This window comes from Saccopteryx leptura, chromosome 10 (assembly GCF_036850995.1).
Source record: "Saccopteryx leptura isolate mSacLep1 chromosome 10, mSacLep1_pri_phased_curated, whole genome shotgun sequence".
Taxonomy (NCBI): domain Eukaryota; kingdom Metazoa; phylum Chordata; class Mammalia; order Chiroptera; family Emballonuridae; genus Saccopteryx; species Saccopteryx leptura.
Genome location: NC_089512.1, coordinates 8343285 through 8362004, shown reverse-complemented (window position 1 = coordinate 8362004; position 18720 = coordinate 8343285). Strand labels below are relative to the sequence as shown.

The 18720-nt window shown below is 43.6% G+C and overlaps 1 protein-coding gene across 1 annotated transcript in view; it reads right to left on the bottom strand.

The window, feature by feature from the left end:
- Positions 1 to 18720, bottom strand: part of SETD2 (SET domain containing 2, histone lysine methyltransferase) — a 111717-nt gene that overhangs the window by 4446 nt on the left and 88551 nt on the right. Inside the window, exons 14-17 of the mRNA XM_066351806.1 lie at positions 14799 to 15471; positions 13186 to 13320; positions 11039 to 11178; positions 6415 to 6526 (exon numbers count right to left, since the gene is read on the bottom strand). Coding sequence (XP_066207903.1) covers positions 6415 to 6526; positions 11039 to 11178; positions 13186 to 13320; positions 14799 to 15471 — 1060 coding nt within the window. The remainder of the gene's footprint in view (positions 1 to 6414; positions 6527 to 11038; positions 11179 to 13185; positions 13321 to 14798; positions 15472 to 18720) is intronic.

The following is an 18720-nucleotide window of genomic DNA, read 5'->3' as shown; positions in this document are numbered from 1 at the left end:
GGTCTGTGGTCTACAAATGGCATGAGAAATAATTTCAGAAACTGGGTCACGCTCACGCAAGGCCAATGCCAAGCAATACCAGGAACCAGAGTCAGAGCCTAGGATATTGATAGACACTGACATGAAAACCTAGAGAATACCCTCTAACTCCAAAAAAGTTCCATTTAAGTGTTACCATTTCTACAATTCATAAACTTTTAAAATCAAGTGCTATTAACCTTCCCAAATGCCTAGTGCTAATTAAATATCCTTTAGCTCCAGAAAAGACATTAAACTGGACCATGGTCCCTGAAACATAACAGGCTACTTCATGGGATAGGGAACACCTACCCATGGTGCAAGTGGTCTCACTGAGATTCTAGAAAGCCACAGGGTGAGGGTGAGGAGGGTGGAGGGTGCTCTCACACTACAAAAGAAAGCAATGAGTTTCCAGGTCCTCAGGATTAATCAGTCTGCCTTTTTTATATATTGGCTCCCACGGGCCATCAGTTTTGGAGCATTTTTGTGGGCACCTATATGAACAGTGGCCAGATGAGAGTACAAATGAAATAAGCAAGCATAGGGCCTGGCAAAAGCCGGAGCTTATTGCCTTTAGAAGGTCACCCTGCTGTCAGCCTTCCTCTGAGACATATCTGGATTCCTAGGGAATTGGGTTGGAATATAACCAGATGATTATGATAAGGAAGGCCGAAATACCTTCACATTCCTCAAGGTAAGGTTTCAAATCATTTTGGCTTAGGAGGAAATGGCTTTAAGCTTATTAATGGGTCTGGTAAGCACACACAGACTGTGTAACACAACAAATGCAAACTCCATCCTTTATTATATAAGGTACATACAGAAATGATCATGTCACAAAACCCACGTGCCTTGGAACCTAGGAGCGTAGCCTGACTAAAATGGGTCTTGACAAAGAGAGAGAAGGATATATCTAGTTAATGCTTCTCTCTTCCTGAATTTAATTAAAAATTCTTTCTTTGGAACATGTCATGTAAAACATTATTTGAGGAGGAACCTTTTCTTTTGGGGCAGCTTGAATCCAGAAGCAAGAGAAGCTGAGCTACCAGAAACACTACAACCATGGTTTAGTCTAAATTTAGTAGCACATGAATCTGTACACATCATTTATTTTATTTTTTTATTTATTCATTTTAGAGAGGAGAGGGAGAGACAGAGAGATAGAGAGAGAGGAGAGACAGAGAGAGAGAAGGGGGGAGGAGCCGGAAGCATCAACTCCCATATGTGCCTTGACCAGGCAAGCCCAGGGTTTCGAACCAGCAACCTCAGTGTTCCAGGTCGACGCTTTATCCACTGCGCCACCACAGGTCAGGCTGTACACATCACTTAAAAGTTTAAGAAAGAGCCCTGCCCAGATAGCGAGGCTGGTTAGAGCATCATCCCAAAGTGCAGATGTTGCCAGTTCGATCCCCACTCAGGGCACATACAGGAACAGACTGATGTTCCTCTCTCTCTACCCCTCCTCTCTTGGCTAAAATAAATAAAAATTAAATAAATAAACAAATATAAGGTTAAGAAAGGAAGATTGATTCCCACCCTGGCTGGGTAGCTCAGTTGCTCAGTTGGTTAGAGCATCGTCCTAATATGCCAAGGTTGTGGGTTTGCTCCCCGGTCAGGGCACATATAAAAAATCAACCAATGAATGCATAAATGACTGGAAAAACAAATTAATGTTTTTCTTTCTCTTTTTCTGTCTCTAAAATCAATCAAAAGGAAGGGAGGGAAGGGAGGGAAAAAAGGAGGGAGGGAGGGAGGGAGGGAGGGAGGGAGGAACAGAAAGGATCCTCTAAAATAATAAAAACTCAGAATATTCTGTTTTGGAGTCGCTACCTCCTTTAGTAGCAGGAACAGCAAATAATCTCAGTGTCTGATTCTAGATAAGGCACTTCAGCACACCTTAGCTCGTCACACATACACCAAAACAAAACAAAACAAAACAAAAAAACAAGGCAAGGGATTGGGATGTGTAGAGGGTAAAGAGGACAGGAACAAAACAAAAAAAACACCTTTGAGGAACTTTCTAGCAATAGTATTTCAAAAGTTTGACTGGATTACACACAGGCTCCAGCTACTCCACTCAGAGAGAAGTGGATTTTGTTTATGACCTGGAACTAAAGTCCTAAAGACATCACGAGGAACCAGCAGGCCTCTTACGCTATGTATCTGGCCTCCAATGTACTGCAGCCCTGGGGCTTCTCTCTGGTACCCTAACTGAGGACCAGGCTATGCTTATCAGGTAGATTAACTAACTGCTCTGCAGAGAGCTGGGCTCTGGTTTCTGACACTTCCCTCTCAAACATGATTTCCGGGTTTCTTCTCCACTGCTGGAAAGTGATCTCATACAGAATCCTTTTGCAAGTCCATCTGCAACAAAGAGCTTCCTTAAAGGCAAATCTGAGCATGTCACTGTTCAAACCACCCGTTCCCCACAACTCAGACAGAATGGAGGTTCACACCCTAAGCATGGCTCATTAGGCTTGCCTCTACTTCTCAGCTCCTACTCTGTGCTTGACTATTCTAATGATCTAAATTGCCCAAAACAGGGTCTTCATTTAAGAAAGGCCAAGTCGCCTGATCAGGCGGTGGTGCAGTGGATAGAGTGTTGGACTGGGATGTGGAGGACCCAGGCTCAAGACCCCAAGGTAGCCTGACCAGGCGGTGGCGCAGTGGATAGAGCATCGAACTGAGATGTGGAGGACCCAGGTTCAAGACCCGAGGTCTCCAGCTTGGGCGCAGGCTCATCTGGTTTGAGCAAAGTTCACCAGCTTGGACCCAAGGTCGCTGGCTCGAGCAAGGGGTTACTCAGTCTGCTGAAGGCCCATGGTCAAGGCACATATGAGAAAGCAATCAATGAACAACTAAGGTGTTCCAACGAAAAAACTGATGATTGATGCTTCTCATCTCTCTCCGTTTCTGTCTGTCTGTCCCTATCTATCCCTCTCTCTGACTCTCTGTTTCGGTAAAAAAATAAATAAATAAAAATAAGGTTGCCATAGCATGGTCTCTTTCTTAATAATAAAAAAAAAGACCCCAAAGTCGCCAGCTTGAACGCAGGCTCATCTGGCTTGAGCAAAACTCACCAGCTTGAGCCCAAGGTCACTGGCAAGGGGTTACTCTGGACTGCTGAAGGCCCATGGTCAAGGCACATATGAGAAAGCAATCAATGAACAACTAAGGTGTCCCAACGAAAAAACTGATGATTGATGCTTCTCATCTCTCTCCATTTCTGTCTGTCTGTCCCTATCTATCCCTCTCTCTGACTCTCTCTGTCTCTAGGAAAAAAAAAAGGCCAACTCTCTGAACACTGAATAAATAATAGTAAACTTTATGCCTAGTCTCCTTTTGCTTTGAAGAACTAACTTAACATACACATACCAGACCAAAAGACTGGATCATAATTTACAGGTAAAGGGCAAAAGGTAAGGTCTCTGACGTGCTTTAAAAACTTAAGTCTCAGAACTCGCTGTATTCTTGCACCAAAGAACTTTTCTCCCTTCTGTTTATTTCTCAAAAGATATAACAAATATAGGTACAGAAATCTGGAAAGAGGGTACTGTGGGTTTTTTGTTCGCTTGTAAACTTCCAGATAATTTATTTATTTATTTTTTTAATTTTTATTTTTTGTATTTTTCTGAAGCTGGAAATGGGGAGAGACAGTCAGACAGACTCCCGCATGCGCCCGACTGGGATCCACCTGGCACGCCCACCAGAGGCAATGCTCTGCCCACCAGGGGGCGATGCTCTGCCCCTCCGGGGCGTTGCTCTGCTGCAACCAGAGCCACTCTAGCGCCTGGGGCAGAGCCCAAGGAGCCATCCCCAGCGCCCGGGCCATCTTTGCTCCAATGGAGCCTTGGCTGCGGGAGGGGAAGAGAAGAGACAGAGGGGAAGGAGGGGGGGAGGGGGGGAGAAGCAAATGGGCGCTTCTCCTATGTGCCCTGGCCGGGAATCGAACCCGGGTCCCCCGCATGCCAGGCCGACGCTCTACCGCTGAGCCAACCGGCCAGGGCCCTTCCAGATAATTTAAATGACAGCTGCCTAACAATCCTGGGCATATTCCTAAATGACTTAAAAAAAAAAAAAAAAAAAAAAAAAGAAAGAAAAAATGTGACAGCACACTAGCTAGATAGAGTAATGTAATTAATTGACTCAAATAATTCATTTGAAATTTAGCAAGCTCCATGTGGATTTAAGTTAAGTATATATCTATTTTTTATTTTAATTTTATTTTTTTTTGAGAGAGAGATAGGAAGTGAGAGAAATGAGAAACATTAACTCTTAGTTGTGGCACTTTAGTTGTTCTTTGATTGCTTCTCACACGTGCCTTGACTGGGGGGCTCCAGTGACCCCTTGCTCAAGCCAGCAACACTGGTCTCAAGCCAGCGACAATGGGGTCATGTTGATGATCCCACGCTCAAACCAGTAACCCCATGCTCAAGCTGGGAGCCTCAGGGTTTCAAACCTGGGACCTCAGCATCACCATCGGCCAGGCTTATGCATGTATCTTTTCAGCAAATGACAAATATATGATGAAGAAAAAACATTTCCCCTAAAGTGGATAAAATAAAGAAAGAAGGTAAGGACTTATTTCCACATTAATCCTCTTTCGCTCCTTCCTTTCTTCCCCTCTTAGCCTCTTCCACCTCTCTCCATCAATTTAACTAGCTAAGCACCTTTTATTTTATCTCTAATTCTAATTACTGTCTTGTCAAAGAGAGAAATGAGGAATAAGCACTTTTTGGCTGTCTTTGTTATAAAATAGTGTTTCCAAAGTAAAATATCTCTGTCTCAACTCTAAAAAGTGTTAGGGGAGGGGGAGATTACAGTTCTTTAGTGAGATTTTTTTTTTTTTTTTTAAGCAATTGGAGGGGAGATAATGAGAGAGACGCCTGCATGCACCCCGACCTGGATCCACCTGGCAGCCCATCTGGGGTCAATGCTCAAATCAACTGAACTATTTTTAGCACTTGACGCTGGTTGGTGCACTTGAACCAACCGAGTATCCTCAGTGCCCAGGGCCAACACTTGAACCAATCAAGCCACTGGCTCGGGGGGGGGGGGGGGGGACAGAGAGAGAAGAGGCAGAGGGACAGGGAGAAAAGTAGATGGTTTCTCTGTATGCCCTGACCTGGGATTGAACCCAGGATGTCTACAAACCAGGCCAACACTCTATCCACTGAGCCAACTGGCCTTTGGTGAGATTTTACTGTAAAGTTAAATTCTTTCCCACCAATCCAAAAATGGCAGGACATTAAACCACACCATCTAAGTAAGACTTCAGTTAAAGAGCCAAAATACATTTGAAAAGAAGCACAGAATAAAGAAGAATTCAATAGATCTACAGGGAAAGATCTAAGATATATTAAAAGAAACTAAAATGAAGTATGAATACTATGATCCTATTTGTGTGTTTAAAATGCAAAGAGAGGCCCTGGCCGGTTGGCTCAGCGGTAGAGTGTCGGCCTAGCGTGCGGAGGACCCGGGTTCGATTCCCGGCCAGGGCACACAGGAGAAGCGCCCATTTGCTTCTCCACCCCTCCGCCGCGCTTTCCTCTCTGTCTCTCTCTTCCCCTCCCGCAGCCAAGGCTCCATTGGAGCAAAGATGGCCCAAGCGCTGGGGATGGCTCCTCGGCCTCTGCCCCAGGCGCTAGAGTGGCTCTGGTTGCAATATGGCGACGCCCAGGATGGGCAGAGCATCGCCCCCTGGTGGGCAGAGCGCCGCCCCATGGTGGGCGTGCCGGGTGGATCCCGGTCGGGCGCATGCGGGAGTCTGTCTGACTGTCTCTCCCTGTTTCCAGCTTCAGAAAAATGAAAAAAAATAAAAAATAAAAAAAATAAAATAAAATAAAATGCAAAGAGAAAAATATCTGTTTATGTGTTTTCCAGAAAGGTCTAAGAAGAATATATGACAAACTAAATTTTTTAAAACATAGTACTATTGACATCTTGGACCAGTTCTCTGTTGTGGGGGGACTGTACTGTGCATTGTAAGATGTTTTAATGGCTTCTCTGGCCTATCCCCATTAAAAGTCAGTAGCATCACCTCAATTGTAACAACCAAAAATATCTCTAAACGTTATCAAATGGAATCCCCGAGGAGCAAAACTGCTCCTGGATGAGAACCCTTGCCCTAAAAGGCTACTATCTCTAGGGAGGGATATATAATGAAAAGAGAGCTGCTAGATAGAAAGTAAGGGCTTTTATTTTTTGTTCTACATACCATACTTCTGTGTCTGGATGTCACAGCCACCCCTACCCATACCCCCAACAATTATTACACGTGTAATTCTCCAGAACAATAAGGAAAATAGAATACCAAGACCATGTGGCTACTGGCCCTACAAAATTTGGGCACAGATTCCCATATGATCAAGAAACATGTGTATTAGCCACACTCACCTTCATGGGGTTTTCATCATATGTTGGGGTTCCCAGGTCCATCTCAGCTTCGTGCTCAAGGCTGGCATCATCTCCTGGACTTTCCCAAGTAGGAGGATCCCACTGAGTCTGCCTAGAAGAAGGTAAAAACAGCCATGCTGTCATGGCCAGAAAATAGAGAACTCCGGCACAGGCATCTCTGCTCATAGTCTTAAGATACAACAAGCAATGAGTCACAAAACAGGACAGCTCCTCCGTAAGACAGAGACATTCTTTTGACATCTTCCTAGCTGCAATGATTCAACCTCAGACACAGACTGTTTATCCCAGTGTTTTTCTGTAGCCAACGATGTGGCAACATTTGCTGGGTGTCAAAGAGAGCAGTAAAATCAAACACCCCTCTGTCTCTAATCTGGCTATGTCCTGAAAATAAGATGCAGCAAAGCCTAAGAAAGTGCATGGCATAGGTGCTTGTCCAGGCCATCCCTATGCAGATAAAGAGATCAATGGTGACTATACCTAGCATGTTCTTGGAGCCAAAAACAATAAATCATAACACACTCCTCACAATCCTTGATGCTTTAGGAGCCTTCTTGTTGTAGTTGTGCCCTTTGGTCTAATAACTAACAGCATGGAAAAGATGTACAGGCTAAAAACTTGTGCCCTCTATTAAGAATATTTTCAACTGAATACAAAAAAAAAAGGGGGGGTTCAACCATGTTAACTCATTGTATATTTATAGATGTTTTGAAAATAAGTAGGCAAGATTCCCCCCAACTGGAAGTGAGTAAATTCATGTTCAGGAGTCCAAAGTCAAGTCCCACAGGGAATGTTGTAAGGGAATCACTCAAAATGCCAAAATCCTCAAAGAAACTAGCAATGTATCCGGCAGATAAGTCCCGACATTATGGTCTTCTGTTTTCATACCATACCAAACTCTAGTCAGCAACATTAAAGGTACTTGATGTATATCAGATTTGCAAGTGATTGTGGAAAGAGGCTTATCTCTAACCAACGCAACTAATGGGAGGGGGCTGAAGAGTGCTACTGTAATCCAAGAACCACAGCAGCTGTGGGTTTATTGTGGAAAGTGAACAGAGAGGGAAGTATGGTGCTAGCTAAGGAAAACCTAGAAAAAAGACGGAAAAAGGTACAAATATAAATAAGGAATACAATCTTTATTGTTTTTGGAAAAGTGATAGTACCTTAAAAAGTTTGCTTTGGAGCCCTGGCCGGTTGGCTCAGCGGTAGAGCGTCGGCCTGGTGTGCGGGGGACCCGGGTTCGATTCCCGGCCAGGGCACACAGGAGAAGCGCCCATTTGCTTCTCCATCCCCACCCCCTCCTTCCTCTCTGTCTCTCTCTTCCCCTTCCGCAGCCAAGGCTCCATTGGAGCAAAGATGGCCCAGGCGCTGGGTATGGCTCCTTGGCCTCTGCCCCAGGCGCTAGAGTGGCTCTGGTCGCGGCAGAGCGATGCCCCAGAGGAGCAGAGCATCGCCCCCTGGTGGGCAGAGCATTGCCCCTGGTGGGCGTGCCGGGTGGATCCTGGTCAGGCGCATGCGGGAGTCTGTCTGACTGTCTCTCCCCGTTTCCAGCTTCAGGAAAAAAAAACAAACAAAAAAAACCCCCAAAAAAAGTTTGCTTTGGTATTGAAAGAACAAAGTTCTGGTCAAATTTGCAAACAATGGTTTTTAAAACCACTATGCTTTCAGTTAGTAACATAATGAGGGCTTGTTTTATAAAGGTATTTTATAGAAGGCCTTTTATTCCTTTCTTTAAGTTTGTTTGTTTGTTTATTTATTTATTTATTTGTATTTTTCTGAAGCTAGAAACCGGGAGAGACAGTCAGACAGACTCCTGCATGCGCCCAACCAGGATCCACCCGGCACACCCACCAGGGGGCGACGCTCTGCCCACCAGGGGGCGATGCTCTGCCCCTCCAGGGCGTCGCTCTGTTGCGACCAGAGCCATTCTAGCGCCTGGGGCAGAGGCCAAGGAGCCATCCCCAGCGCCTGGGCCATCTTTGCTCCAATGGAGCCTCGGCTGCGGGAGGGGAAGAGAGAGACAGAGAGGAAGGAGAGGGGGAGGGGTGGAGAAGCAGATGGGTGCTTCTCCTGTGTGCCCTGGCCGGGAATCGAACCCGGGACTTCTGCACGCCAGGCCGACGCTCTACCACTGAGCCAACCGGCCAGGGCAAGAGAAAGTTTATTTAGAAAGTCACAGGGGTAGAAGAAATAAGCTGCAGAAGAAATGAACTCAGGAAACAAGTTACAGAGGCAAAAGGGCCCTTGGAGCTTATGAGAGCGAAAGAGAAAGGTAAAGGTAACAGGGAAAGGCACAGGTGTGCTCCCTGGACTAAGAGCCACTAAGCAGAAAACATAAAGAGAAAATATTTGACTGTATAAAAATTTTAAACTTTATGTCATAAGGCATTACAAACAAAAACATTTGCAATGCCTTTGATAAAAATATCTAACAATGCTGACAAAGATATAAACTGCCAATAATCTACTAATGTTCCATCTAAGGTTAAAAGAACATACATGATGAAAAGGCACTTTTGTTTACTTTTTGTGGAAGTCTAAATTGATACAAATGACTTTTTTAATGGCAGACAGACAATATTTATCAATTTAAAATGCATGTCTCTTTTCATCATCAACAAAAGAAGGTAGAAAGATTAGTGTCTTAAGGGTGTCCAGGGTTAGTTACATATAAAATAGTGAAAATCCATCAATCAGAGTAGGTTAAATAAAATTTGATATAGCCATACAAAAGAGAAGAAGTTGACAAATTTTTTCTATAAAGATTCAGAGAGTAAATATCTTTGTCCTATGGGCCATATGGTCTCTGTCACTACTCTGTCACTGTAGTATAAAAGCAGCCACAGACAATTCCTAAATAAACGAGTGTGGCTGTGTTCCCAGAAAGTTTATTTGTAAAAACAAGTGGTCCACAGGCATAGTTTGCTGACCCTGCAACAAAGTATAAGCAAGAATTAAAAATAATGTAATTGGTGCCTGACCAGGCAGTAGCACAGTGGATAGAGCATCGGGTTGGGATGCTGAGGTCCTAGGTTCAAAACCCCGAGGTTGCCAGCTTGAAGCCCAAGGTTGCTAGCTTGAGCAAGGGGTCACTGGCTTGGCTGGAGCCCCCAGTCAAGGCATATATTAGAAAGCAATCAGTGAACAACTAAGGTTCCACAACTATGAGTTGATGCTTCTCATCTCTCTCCCTTCTATCTGTCCCTCTCTATATCTTTCTCTCTCACCAAAAATAAATAAATAATGTAGTTGTATATAAAGTTCTAAAGATTGATAAATAAATTACCAAACAACTCACATAAGATTATATACTGATGACTACAGACACACATACACACAGAAAACACATATTCACATAAAGTTGTCTGTCTAAAAAATATGTATTTTTAATTTCTAAGAAAAAGATAAATTGGGTTTTTTATATATAGCAGAAATCATCAAACTATAGCTCACAGACCAGATCTGGTCCACTGCCTATTTTCGTAAATAAAGTTTTATTGGAACATAGACATGCCCATTCATTTATGTATTGTCTTTGTTGCTTACACAACAGTGGCAGAATAGTGTAGTCATGGCAGAGATTGGCCATCAAAGACTAAAATATTATATGGCCTTTTATAGAAATGGTCTGCCTATGACCCCTGATATCTATGATGTTAGGTGAAGTCATTATCATTTTTAAAAAACTCTTTAGTTTTCTCCAAGTCTTTTTTTAATTGATTTTAATTTATTGTTTACATAGATTCTAGTGTTGCCCCGAATACATCCCCCTCCCCCATATTCCCCTCAACATCTCCCTTGTCACAGTCCTCATAGCACCCTCCCCCCTTCCCTTCAGCTTTATCCCATCCTAGCACCCCCTTTCCCTCTGTTCAAAAGAGTCTTGCCTGGAAATGCTGAGGTCGCCAGTTCAAAACCCTGGGCTTGCCTGGTCAAGGCACATATGGGAGTTGATGCTTCCTGCTCCTCCCCCCCCTTCTCTCTCTCTGTCTCTCTCTTTCTTCTCTCTCTCCCTCTCTCTCTCCTTTCTAAAATGAAAAAAAAAAAAAGAGTCTTGCATATTAAAAATCCACCCAAATAAATCTAAAAAGGACCAAAGTCTAAGGTATGACCTAAGATTTAAGATGTGATTCTGGAAACCAAGCAGACTCAAGCACAGTGAACAGCCAATGACAAAAAGTCATTGCATATAGCTCCCCTTATGGCCTGATCAGGCGGTGGTGCAGTGGATAGAACCTGGGATGTGGAAGGACCCAGGTTCAAGACCTCGAGCTCGCCAGCTTGAGCGCGGGCTCATCTGGTTTGAGCAAAAGCTCACCAGCTTGGACTCAAGGTCGCTGACTCGAGCAAGGGGTTACTAGGTCTGCTGAAGGCTCGCGGTCAAGGCACATATGAGAAAGCAATCAATGAACAACTAAGGTGTCGCAACGAAAAACTAATGATTGATGCTTCTCATCTCTCTGTTCCTGTCGGTTTGTCCCTATCTATCTCTCTCTCTGTCCCTGTAAAAACAAAAACAAAAACAAACTAAAACAAACAAAAAGGCAGCTTCTGACCAACTGAAAGCTGATCTAGGGGTGCCCACTCAGCCCTTCTTGCTTACCTTGTGATGACATGGTAGTAATAAATCTTCCCTTCTGGATCTCGGGCTGTCTTCCAGTTGGGAGGTAAGACGATGGTTTTTGGTTTTGGAGGAGAGGGGGGTGGCAGATCCAAGAGATTATTTGTCACAACCATTTCAGGCTAAAAAACAAACAAAAACAGACACACACAAGAATAATTTTTCCAGCTTTACCTTTGCTTGAACAGTTAAAGAGGAACCTGAGATCCCAGGCTAACATAAAATGCATCCACTTTTAAGCACAATGGGTCTTTGAGATTGCTGCTTTGTGCATAACCTACCTTATCTCCACTTCATGTAGTTGTTCTTTTTTGGCTTTGCTTGAGTTCCAGTTCTTCCACTCCTATAGTCTCTATCTGGCCTCTTTTCCCTAAGCTATGGTGTCACTTAATATTCCACATCATTCAGCACTTATTAAATTAAATTACTAATCCTCCCTCCACCTAGGAATAATTCTTTCCTTCCTCAAACTCCTTATATGCACCTTTCACTAAACTCAGACTACTTTAAGTATTATTCATTGTGATCCTCAACTCTCAGTAGAGTATCAACATCTAATAATAGAAATGCAATGTAGGCCCTGGCTGATTGGCTCAGTGGTAGAGCGTCGGCCTGGCGTGCAGGAGTCCCGGGTTCGATTCCCGGCCAGGGCACACAGGAGAAGTGCTCATCTGCTTCTCCACCCCTCCCCCTCTCCTTCCTCTCTGTCTCTCTCTTCCCCTCCCGCAGCCAAGGCTTCATTGGAGCAAGTTGGCCCGGGCGCTGAGGATGGCTTCATGGCCTCTGCCTCAGGCACTAGAATGGCTCTGGTCGCAACAGAGAGACGCCCCAGATGGGCAGAGCATCGCCCCCTGGAGGGCATGCCGGGTGGATCCCGGTCGGGCACATGCGGGAGTCTGTCTGACTGCCTCCCCGTTTCCAACTTCAGAAAAATACAAAAAAAAAAAAAAAGAAAGAAATGCAATGTAATGTTTGTATAAAAATGTCTAGGAGGACCCAACTCATAGCAAGCCCTCAAATTTCTGCTCTAAGTACCCACTGTGTTTCTCCCAATTGTTTCACATGTAGTCTTTTTACTCCATCTCCACTTACCTAGAACCACCATCACTCGCCAGATTGCTTAAAGAGCCTTCTTCACAATGTAAGTATTCATTCTAAATTGCTATTCTGATCATGTCATTCTCTTGCTGAATTTCTCAATGCTTCTAAGACCGGCATCCTATTTCCCATTTCATTCTAAAACAACACTTCATCAGATTTCACCATATCCTTCTACATATGGTGAATACCAAAAGCTGCCCTCCATACACACTGTACAACATGCATAGTGAAGTAGCACTGAATTCTCTACTATACTAGTCTATGGTGTCTAGTATAATTTCATACAGTATCACATTAGTAGCTGATCTTAAAAATTATTACTTCAGAAATGCAGAGCAAAGCATAGAAAATACAAGGTCAGTCAGTTTAAATTACAAATAAAAGGAGGAATTTCAGGAGCAAAATATATGTCCATTAACACAGCTTTAAATTCTATAGAAGACTAAGTAATAGCATTCCCTCAGGATGCATAGGCATTTGAGTGAAATTGGTGACTACAAAAATTAAAAACAGGCCCTGGCCGGTTTGCTCAGTGGTAGAGCGTCGGCCTGGTGTGCAGGAGTACCGGGTTCGATTCCCGGCCAGGGCACACAGGAGAGGCACCCATTTGCTTCTCCACCCCTCCCCCTCTCCTTCCTCTCTGTCTCCCTCTCTTCCCCTCCCGCAGCCAAAGCTCCATTGGAGCAAAAGATAGCCCGGGCGCTGGGGATGGCTCCTTGGCTCTGCCCCAGGCGCTAGAGTGGCTCTGATCATGACAGAGTGACGCCCCGGATGGGCAGAGCATCGCCCCCTGGTGGGCGTGCCGGGTGGATCCCGGTCAGGCGCATGCGGGAGTCTGTCTGACTGTCTCTCCCTGTTTCCAGCTTCAGAAAAGTACCAAAAAAAAAGAAAAAAAAAAAAAAAGTAAAAATTAAAAACAAACAAAAAAACCCAGAGCAAAAAAAAAGGACCAAATTTTTAAAAAAGTAAACTTTCTAAAGATAAGGTAAATAGCCAATGAGAGTTTTATCAACCAAAAGATTTCTTACCGGCTGTAAGGGCTGAGGCTGCCCAGGCGCCACTATTGTCGTCACGGCTGTGGCTGGCTGGACCACCACTCCTTGTGGGTGAGCTGTGAAAAGCTGCTGTCCCTGGATGTACTGAAGACTTGGCTGGGCATAACTCTAAAAAGTAAAATGAAGGAATGAATTCATAATGTATGCTTTTCTAGCTCTAATAAGGCAGTAATTAACATCCAAGTTGGCATAATCTTTCATTTGGAGGTATAGTGTTTGAAACTGAACCGTCAAAAAGTAACGGGAAAATGAACATTTCTCAGGGTTCTACAGTATCTATCCAATCCAGATGACAATCATATGCCAATGCCAAAACCAACAGCAGCAATAGAAAGGGAAAACTGGTTTACAGTCTCACTAAAATAATATGAAAAATATAGACTGGTGAGATAGATCCAAATAGCACCTGCCTGTCAAATCTCTATTTGCTGGGGGAAATCTATAGGCAATTGGCTTTCCCTTTCTTTTTTTTTTTGTATTTTTCTGAAGCTGGAAATGGGGAGAGACAGTCAGACAGACTCCAGCATGCGCCCGACCGGGATCCACCCGGCACGCCCACCAGGGGCAATGCTCTGCCCACCAGGGGGCGATGCTCTGCCCCTCTGGGGCGTCGCTCTGCCGCAACCAGAGCCACTCTAGCGCCTGGGGCAGAGGCCAAGGAGCCATCCCCAGCGCCCGGGCCATCTTTGCTCCAATGGAGCCTTGGCTGCGGGAGGGGAAGAGAGACACAGAGAGGAAGGAGGGGAGGGGTGGAGAAGCAAATGGGCGCTTCTCCTATGTGCCCTGGCCGGGAATCGAACCTGGGTCCCCCGCACGCCAGGCCGACCATTCTTTTTTTTTAAAGCTTAAAATGTTATCATTTGTTTTATAGAAAAAAGAAATTGTATTAAAAAAAAAATACATTTTAAATACAAAATCAGTACATTCTTAGCTTTAAATTTAACATTACTATTTCCTACCATAGTAATATCCTTAGGCTCAATACATCAAGAGTCACTCTGGCAAACTCATAATAAAAATATAGGGTTATAAGAAATAATACACAAGCTGGGTCTGGAAGAAGAAAGGGCAAACCACGTCCTAACTCAATTACCATGACAGAGGTATACAGAAGAATAAATGATAAATAATTTCACTACCTATATGAAAACAGGAAAGGACTAATACAAAAGTCATTCTCTCTTGCTCACTGGCTTTGGGAGAAGCCACCTAGCATGCAATAACAGCCCTACTGAGAAGCCCATGTGATGGGCAAGAATCCAGGCCAGTGAGCTTGAACGTGAATCTTCTGTCTTCTATCTTGAGATGGCTACAGCCCTGGTTAATATAACTGCACTAAAGAGTCTGAGCCTGAACTACCCAGCCAAGCTGCTTCAAAATCCTTGACCCACAGAAACTATAAAATAATACTTATTGCCTTAAGGTGCTAAGTTTTAGAGTAATTTGTTATATAATACACAACTAGTATTGATCAATGTAAAAAAGTGATAAAAAAAAAAGTGATAAATAGCAGGACTTCCCCAGGCATCAAATTTAACACCCAATAAACAAATTGTAAGACACAAGACAGGTCCAAAATTAGTTACCTGTACAATTGGTGGAGTTGTCTGTGAATAGGGTGATGTCACACCATAGACAGCTGGACAAGTCTGCCCTTGATAGTATATGGTCGTTTGAGACTGTGCAGGAGTAGAGTACTGCTGCTGTACATTGACAGACTGTTGGTTTGAATCCCAAACACCATAGTTCTGTCCCTGGACTGGGCCTGGGGCTGGCACTGGCAAGACCGTGACATTGGAATCTTGATGTACCACACCATCACTTGGGGCCACATACTGTGAACTGGAAACTTCCACAGGGGCTGTCACATGTGGCACCACTGGCACAGGTGGAGGGGCAGCAAGGGGTTCTGTAGAATGTCCTACCAAGGGCTGAGAATGATCATAAGGAGCAGGAGAACACACAGGGTCCATGCTGGGTGTGGGGAGGAGCACCTTTCCAGCATTAGGGTTGCTGGGATCCACATAGGCCTGCATGGGATAACCTGGTGGGTAGCCAGCAAAGGGGTGATGAGAGGCATTGTAGCCAAGAGAGTCATAGGGCAGTGGAGATGTCATTCCCAGGTTCTGCATCTGCTGCTGTTGCTTCTGAGCCTCCCGTTGAGCCACCTCTTGCTCAAACAACTTCCGACGCTCCTCTGTAGAAAGTTTATTGCGGTCTTTAATTCGTACTTTCTTTTTAGAAGTTGGTGTATCATATCTAGAAAGAAAACAATAAGAACACCACAAAAAGTTGTTTCCTAAATTATAGACACAATCAAAGCAAAAATAAATGTTATGTCACTCAATACAAAATCATTAACTTCAATTTGGCACTGGTTAAAAATCATACTCAAAGTTACTTAAGGAATCTTGCAGATAGGAGAGAAGCCCAAGGAAACAGACATCTAAATGAAAATAATTTTACCTATTCTCAGATTCTAGCATTTCAAATTAAAGATACATGTAGCATACTAAATAGATTCTTCTTTATAGCTGGGGACAGATCTATAACTACAAATAGTGGTAGAGCGTCGGCCTGGCGTGCAGAAGTCCCGGGTTCAATTCCTGGCCAGGGCACACAGGAGAAGCGCCCATCTGCTTCTCCACCCCTCCCCCTCTCCTTCCTCTCTGTCTCTCTCTTCCCCTCCTGCAGCCAAGGTTCCATTGGAGCAAAGATGGCCCGGGCGCTGGGGATGGCTCCGTGGCCTCTGCCTCAGGCGCTAGAGTGGCTCTGGTCGCAACAGAGCGACACCCCGGATGGGCAGAGCATCGCCCCCTGGTGGGCGTGCCGGGTGGATCCCAGTCGGGTGCATGTGGGAGTCTGTCTGACTGCTCCCCGTTTCCAGCTTCAGAAAAAAACAAAAAAAACAAAAACAAATTCTAAAATTTAAACAGAAACCAAAATACAATAATAAAAGCTACAGAATTTGACATATATCTGGTCACACATAGTTATAACAAATATAAATAAAGGATGGATATGCACACATGAAAGGATGGAGAGTTATATTCATATACTCTTCTCTGTGCAATACCAAGTATAATATCTTACTGATAAGCCTCATACCCTGTGATAGTTCAGTTACTTAAAATATCATCCTGATACACCAAGGTTGTGGGTTCAATCCCCAGAAGGGGCACACATAAGAGTCAACCAATGAATGCACAGATAGGTGGAACAATAGATTGTTTCTCTCTCTCTCTCCCTTCCTCGATAAATAAATAAAATTTTAAAAATCTTTACAATATCAACTTCTTTCAAAAGGTTTTGTTGCAAAGAAACATCCATAAGAGCTTCATGGATAAGGGCATATGTTTATCCAAACAACAAAAATATAAAAACCTCTAAGCAGAGCATTTCCTTTAAGTGTTAGTGGGGTGGTATCCTTAACTGCCTGGCAGAAACAAATGCAAACGGTCTAGAACAGTGGTCGGCAAACCGCAGCTTGCAAGCCGCATGCGCTCTTTGGCCCCTTGATTTTTTAGCAAAGGCCAGCTTAGAAGTACCCTAATTAATTTAATAATAATGTACCTACCTATATAGTTTAAGTTAAAAAATTTGGCTCTCAAAAGAAATTTCAATTGTTGTCCTGTTGATATTTGGCTCTGTTGACTAATGAGTTTGCTGACCACTGGCCTATAAAAGAGAGCACATTAAATCCAGGCCTCAGTGAATCCCACAGATAAAGTTCTAAAAATCATAATTTCATTAATTTTTTTTTCTTCAATTCAGTGCAAGGAAGGGAGGCAGAGACAGACTCCTGCATGGCCTTGACTGAAATTCACCCAGCAAGTCACTAGGGGGCAATGCTCTGCCCATCTGGGGTGTTGCTCTGTTGCTCAGCAACCGAGCTCTTAGCTCCTGAGAGAGCTCTTATAGCTCCTGAAGAAGACACCATGAAGCCATCCTCAGCGCCTGGGGCCAACTCACTCCAATCAAGCCATGGCAGCAGGAGAGGAAGAGGAAGAGAGATAAAGAAAGAGGGAGAGAGAGACAGACAGACAGACAGACAGACAGACAAAAGGGGGAGGCATGAAGCAGATAGGCACTTGTCCTGTTTGCCCTGACCGGGAATAGAAAAGGGACCAGCCACACGCAGGATAAACGCTCTACTGCTGAGCCAATCGGCCAGGGCCTTCATAAAAAATTACATATACTTTGCCTGATCAGTGGTGGTGCAATGAATACAGTTTCAACCCTGGGACACTGAGGTCCCAGGTTCGAAACCCCAAGGTTTCCAGCTTGAGCGCAGGCTCACCAGCTTAGAAAAAAAAACTATTGGGTATTTGCTTAGGAAAAATATGAAACCAGATCCATACCTTCCAATATATACAAAAATTCCCAATGAATTAAAACTCAAATCTCTTAAAGAATAAAAAAAAAAAATCATTATCTCAAGGGTAGGAAAGAACTTAAAACACAGTAAGCACTAACCATAACAGAACCTTATAATACATGATATATTCAATTAAATCATAAATAACAAATTCTGTATATCAAAAAATACAAAATGACTCAAAATATATGCCATAAATTGGGAAAATATTTGCAAAGATTATCACCAAAGCATAATCATATTTAGAATGTATGTTAAAAACTACTAAAACTCAGAGAAAAATAATTTAATAAATGAACAACACATAAAAGTACTTCACAGAAGAGCAAATAGAAATGGCCAATAAATATATGACAAGATGTTCAATCTAGTATTTAGTAATTAGGGAAAAGCAAATTAAAAATACAATTAGTTGCTATTACATACCCAGACAGCCCAAAGTTTAAAATTCTACAACGGATATATAAATGTAAATTTAATTTTTATTTTTTAAGGGAGAGGAGGGGAGATAGAGAGACAGACTCTCACATGCAGCCTGACTGGGATCCACCCGGCAACCCCTATCTGGGGTCAGCACTCAAACTAAGTGAGCCACTGGCTGCGAGAGGAGAAGAGAGGGGGAAGAAAGAGAGGGAGAGGAAGAAAAGTGGACAGTCGCTTCTCATGTGTGCCCTGACCAGGGATTGAACCTGGGACGTCCACACACCAGGCCAACGCTCTATTCACTGAACCAACCAGCCAGGGCCTGAATTTAACATTTAAAAAGAACATTTCTGGAATAAATGTTTTCTAGTTCTTAGTGGGTGATTATGTGGTTTGTTCCCCTACTAGTGTAACAAACACAGCTTCTGACACAGAGATCAATCAACATTTTGACTGGTATGGCACAGTAGTCACTAGAAAACAAAGTTTTGACTTTGGAAGAATCACCATTATCTTTGACAAGTGATCTCCCACCAGCCTTCCCACCCACCCATGCCCCTTTACAGAACAAATCTTTGGCTCCTCAAATAGCATTTAAAAGTTTGAGTACCAAAACTCTATTATTAGTCTTCACAGCTAATATCAAAAGAGACTGTCTCAATATTTATTGGTAAAATTTTCTTTTTTAATAAGTGAGAGGCAGGGAG